This window comes from Quercus lobata, chromosome 5, assembly GCF_001633185.2.
Source record: "Quercus lobata isolate SW786 chromosome 5, ValleyOak3.0 Primary Assembly, whole genome shotgun sequence".
NCBI lineage: Eukaryota > Viridiplantae > Streptophyta > Magnoliopsida > Fagales > Fagaceae > Quercus > Quercus lobata.
Window position 1 is genome coordinate 25748890 of NC_044908.1, and position 5844 is coordinate 25754733.

Sequence of the window (5844 nt, forward strand, 5' to 3'; positions counted from 1 at the left end):
CAAGATGGCCGGGGATGGTGATTTAGATGTTTTTCTACTTGAGGACAAGACAAAGGCACATGGAGAGAGAAAGGGCCCTCTCCTTCCGTGGGAACCCCTTTTGGTTTTTGAGAGGTTGAGAGATGCCTTTATTTGGTTCAGTTATATTGTTTGTAGAGGACAAGATGGTCCTTTCCATATTTGTTCTTTCCCTTGTCCAATACAAAAACACTTGCTCTCCTTTCATTTCCTTGTCCCCTTCTATCTACACTCCCCAACACCACTCAAACCCCTCTATGAAAGAAAGCACCATTCCCTCCCAATACTCACTCACTAATTGATCTCACCCAACTTGTCAAACACCCAATATTATCCTTCCACCCAAACACACACACACACACACGCTTAACCTCTCTCTATATATAGTCCCACTACACCCATCATACCTCTCATCTCAACTTCCTATCTATCTATCATCCTATGTTTACCTTGGAACTAAGTACCACCACTACTAGTCCCACTAGCTACAACAACTTGATTCTCATCCTCTAGTTACACAACTTTGATAGTATCTAAACTTCCAAGAAACCCATTTCTTCTATACACAAATCCTCTCTCTCTCTCTCTCTCTCTCTCTCTCTCTTCCTTTTTCTCTTAACAAAACACAATCTCTCTCTCTACACACACACACACACGCACCAACATATAACTTTCACTATGCCTTCAAGACTCTCAGATGCCTTTAAAGCCCATCCTGTTCAGCTACACCCCAAACACCAAGACTTTAACTCACTACAAGAACTACCTGACTCGTACAAATGGACACAACTAGACGAGTACCCTTCTTGTGAATCATATAGCTCAGAGTCAGTGCCACTCATCGATGTTACTGACCCAAATGCCCATACACTCATAGGCCATGCATGCAAAACTTGGGGTGTGTTCCAAGTTACAAACCATGGCATCCCAACAAAACTTCTTGATGACATTGAGAGTGTTAGTAGATGCCTTTTCTCACTACCCCAACAGCAAAAGCTCAAAGCAGCTCGTTCCCCAGATGGTGTTTCAGGCTATGGACTAGCTCGGATTTCTTCCTTTTTCCCAAAGCTCATGTGGTCCGAGGGCTTCACTATTGTAGGGTCTCCACTTGAACATTTTCGCCAACTTTGGCCCCAAGAATACAGCAAATTCTGGTACTCACACATGCTCATGCACGTGTAAAAGCGCATTGCTTGTTTGCTTTTTATGGTCACAATTTTATGTGGGGAGGAAAGTACTAAAGCCAAAACATAAAAACCCATATTCTTTTGTTAATGCAATTAGCAAAGATTACAATGAGAGCTATGGACCCACATAAAAGATTTGTAGTGATAATATCAACAAAACAAAACCCATTCTCTTACTGTTAAACTTGTTTATTATCTATAATGATAGCATCTTCGATTTGCTATTATACAGTGTTCTGATTTTGTTTTCGCTTTTGTTTTTTCAGTGACATAATTGAAGAATATGAGAAAGAGATGAAAAAGCTTGCAGGGAGACTTATGTGGCTAATCTTGGGCTCATTGGGTATATGCAATGAAGATATCAAATGGGCTGGCCCAAAAGGTGAATTCAATGAAGCAAGTGCTGCTTTGCAATTGAATTCTTACCCCGCTTGTCCAGATCCGGATCAGGCCATGGGTCTAGCAGCCCACACTGACTCAACCTTGCTCACAATTCTCCACCAAAACAACACCAGTGGCTTGCAGGTCCTCCGGGAGGGAACTGGGTGGGTCACGGTGGAACCACTTCAGGGTGCACTGGTGGTCAACATAGGTGACCTTCTTCACATATTATCAAACGGGTTGTACCCGAGTGTGCTCCACCGGGCGATGGTGAACCGGACCCGTTATCGTTTATCAGTGGCCTACCTCTATGGGCCCCCAGCCAGTGTCCAAATCTCTCCACTCTCAAAACTATTAGGCCCAAGTCACCCTCCACTCTATAGGCCAGTCACTTGGAATGAGTACCTTGGCACCAAGGCAAAGCATTTCAATCAGGCACTTTCATCTGTCCGGCTTTGTGTTCCTCTTAATGGATTGGTTGATGTAAATGATCACAATAGAGTACAAGTTGGCTAGAACTTAATTTTCAATTATTTAGTATTTTATTCATTTTGGTCTTCCATTTTTGTTTTTCCTATTGTTTAATTAATTTGGACGTGTTATTGGTAATCTCATTTGTTGAAGGTTCATGGGGTTAGGAAACAAAATGAAAAAAGAAAAGAAAAGAAAGAAAAAAAGACGAAGACTTGTAAATTGCCAATGAAAAAAGTTCCATACGGTATAAGTTATATCAAATCATAAAGTAATGCAAACAAAGAGCCTGTGCTATCTTTTGTCTTTGTGGTGAAAGAGATAGAGGGAAAATTGCCTAATTTGAATATTCAAGGAAAGGACACATAAGCCGACATCTTTTTGCCCCGGATATGAAGGAAGATCTCCCCTCCAATAAAATAACGCATTGTTTTACATGAAAATGATTACATCATTGCTAAAGGTTAGAGACAACAAAATTTTACAACCTTTTTTCACACTATAATAAGATCATAAGTTGTAATTAGAGTAACATCATTTTTACATAGTTTTAATACTAACATTACTTTTATTATACTTCAATTAAAACAGATCATGTTAATAGTTGTGAAAATAAATTTTAAAAATTTGGTGTTCAAATAAATTCAGGACACATAAGCCAACGTCTTTTTACCCTAGATATGAAGGAGGATCCTCTCTCCAATTGAATAACACATTGGTTTACACAAAAATGGTTACATCATTGTGTAAGGTTAGAGATGTAAAAGTCTTAATTTACAGCCTATTTCATCTTGCTAAAGTGATAGGTTGCACTTTTGCGTTTAGACAGACCTAACAATAATACTATTTTTACTATGCACTAATTAAAATAGGCCACCTTAGTAGTTGTGAAAAAAAATTATGTACAAGTGAAAAATACAGAAGTCGGCATCTTTTTGCCCCAGATATGAAGATAGATCCTCCCAATAATTAAAGAACACATTGTTCTACATGAAAATACTTAAATTATTGATCAAAGTTAGGGACAAAATCTATCATAAAAATATTTACAACTTAGACGGTAAGATGTAATTGAAATAATATCATGTCTAAATTGACTTACCATTAATAACATTTTTATCATGCTCAACAAAAAAGAGCATTACCTTTTAAAAGTTCTCGTAAATCAATAGATTTTATGTCCGAATCCCAAATATTGTAAATCATTAGATGAAGTTTGTACAAAGCACAATAGTGAAATATACAATATTACCCAAAAAAAAAAGACACCAATTATTCCTGACAAATCGATGGCTCAAAAATCGATAGTTAGTTAAAAGACAAAAACAGGAGGCCATGATTGTTCCAAGAATATGAATAATACTATGTTATATAGATAGAAATGACTAAAAAATTAAAAGAAGTTGATGAATGATGAAGGAGAAAAAAAGAAAAAGAAAAAGAGTAAAATAAGAGAACAAAGAACAAACACGGCAATTATTCCTCACAAACCAATAACTCAAAAAAAGAAATGAATAATTTAAGAGATAAAATTTTGAGGCTATGATTGTTCCATGATTGTTGAGTTAAAGCAAACCCTTTCTTCTTGATTTTCAATGTGGATTTTCGGCGTCATTGTAACGACACAAGTGTCAGTCATTTCGTTGCTTTTTAAAAAATTTATGTCCTGTAAGCTGAAGATGATGTTGCTTCTGGAACCACGTGCACCTTGACATTGGGCCTAGCCCTCAGAATCCAGCCTTGCCTTATCATATATGAGGATGGGGCGATAAGCCCTTTTTTACCTTTTTGACTTTGTTTCTTTCTATTTTTTTGTCACCTAAGAGTAATTCTAGATACCCATCTAATCGACTCACTAAATTTCACAAGTTTATAACTTGTGTGATTATGAATATCCAATATAAATATATAATATTGGGTTGTACGGGACAGAATAGATCAATTGTTTACAATTGTATAAGTCGAGAAACTATGAAATTAGGTATAATTTATTGTGTTCGTAGGCAAATTCATTCCGCTTTACTAGCGATTTTCATGATTATAAATATCCAATATAAATATAAAATATTGGGTTGTACAAGATTGAAAAGATCGACCACTCGTAATTGTATAAGTGAACAAATTATGAAATTGAATGTGATTTATTATGTTGGTAGGCAGATTCATTTCACTTTTCTAGCTACTTTCATAAAAACTCTCAAAACCAAGAAAAAAAAAAAAAAAAAAAAAGCCCTCCTTTCCTGTCTTACTATCGGTAGGCTTTTACCTTAGCAAAAATTCTTCATTGATAATGGAAAAGAAGGTGTTTACCATTTTTTTTTAATAAAAAACATGTGAGAATGAGTAGTGTTATATATTATATCATATCCCCTCTCCTTTTTTGTTCGTTAAGTTTGAAATGATACCCTATTGGAAAGATAAACAAATATTGTATATATTTTCAAAATGTTCTTCACTTTAATATTAAAATTGATGAGATTTGAAATTTAGGTAAATGTTCTTATTTCAAGAAAGGCAGGTTTTCGTAGGCCGTTTTTTCTGTTTTATTTTTTGGCCGTACCAGCATCCATATATTTTTGGCGAAACTATAGTACTATTGGTCCCTTAAGTTGGACAAAGTTTAGTTATAAAATTTGTTGTAGCCTAAGACTACAATCTAACTTAAAAAAAAAAAAAAATTACTACATATTTTAAAAATCTAATTGTTGAATTGCATGTTTTTTACACTCTTTATACACAAGTCAAATTTTGAGTCAATCGGATTTTATTTATTAAATGATCTATAAGCTTATATTTTATGCATAATTTTAAACTACTAAAACTCGCTATTTAAACAATTTATTGATGACGTAGCTTTCTTTTTTTTAGAGATAATTATAACATGCTGCTAATCCCGCAGTTCGAACCCTTTCCCCTCTAGACCCCCCAAGCACTTTGTGCATGGGGAGGTGCCAATCCAGCTATAAGGTATCTGGCTGATGACATACCTATTGATCTTGAATTTTCTAGAAATTTTGCAAACATAGAGGATATAAGAAAAAGATGTAATTTAATGATGAATTTGTCAAAATTCACCTCCAATAAAAAGATATTGAATAAGGTTATAACCTTAGCCTACAACCAATTTTGTAATTAAAGTTTGTCCTTTCAAGTTTATTTACAAAGCGCTATTAGTTTCTTAAATTTGAAGTGAGTGCTATTGGTCTCTCAAGTTTAAAAAATGAGCATAATTAGTCATTTTGTTAATAATTGTTAGTCTAATGCCTACATGGCTAATGGAACTATGACATGGAAAATTTTTAAGTGATGTTGCATCAAATTTAATATTAAAAATCAAAACACAAAATTTGACTCATTAAAAAAACCCATCTACCCATTACTAACCCATTTTAAATGATTCATTAAGAAACATATATTCCCAATTTGAAACCTCATGATTTGGGGAGAGAGAGAGAGAGAGAGAGAGAGAGAGAGAGAGAGAGAGAGAGAGAGAGAGAGAGAGAGAGAGAGAGAGAGAGAGGAGAGAGAGAGAGAGAGAGAGAGAGAGAGAGAGAGATCCCAGCATCGTTGTCCTCTTCCCCCCTTCCTCTCACATATGCAACTAGTGTGTCACACAGATCTTAAACTTACAAAATCCTATCAATCGCTGAACATTACACCCTGAACTAAATTCATACTCGCTTATAAACGCTTTAGAGTTTAGAATCACATCAAATGTACTCCGAATGTGTTTAAGATCCAAAGCGAATAACAAAACAAATCATCGCACATAATGTCTCATTTACAA

The 5844-nt window shown here is 35.2% G+C and overlaps 1 protein-coding gene across 1 annotated transcript; it reads left to right on the forward strand.

Moving 5' to 3' along the window:
* Nucleotides 1-375: 375 nt before the first annotated feature.
* LOC115989267 (gibberellin 3-beta-dioxygenase 1) lies at nt 376-2146 on the forward strand. Its single transcript, XM_031112938.1, has 2 exons — nt 376-1172; nt 1472-2146. The coding sequence occupies exons 1-2, from the start codon at nt 697-699 to the stop codon at nt 2100-2102; spliced, it is 1107 nt and encodes a 368-aa protein (XP_030968798.1). The 5' UTR covers nt 376-696; the 3' UTR covers nt 2103-2146.
* The last annotated feature ends 3698 nt before the right edge of the window (nt 2147-5844 follow it).

Coding starts and splice junctions, on each gene's coding strand:
- LOC115989267 (XM_031112938.1), top strand. CDS start 697: ATGCCTTCAAGACTCTCAGATGCCTTTAAAGCCCATCCTGTTCAGCTA. Junction 1,173..1,471: donor CAAGAATACAGCAAATTCTG/GTACTCACACAT, acceptor TTGTTTTTTCAG/TGACATAATTGAAGAATATG.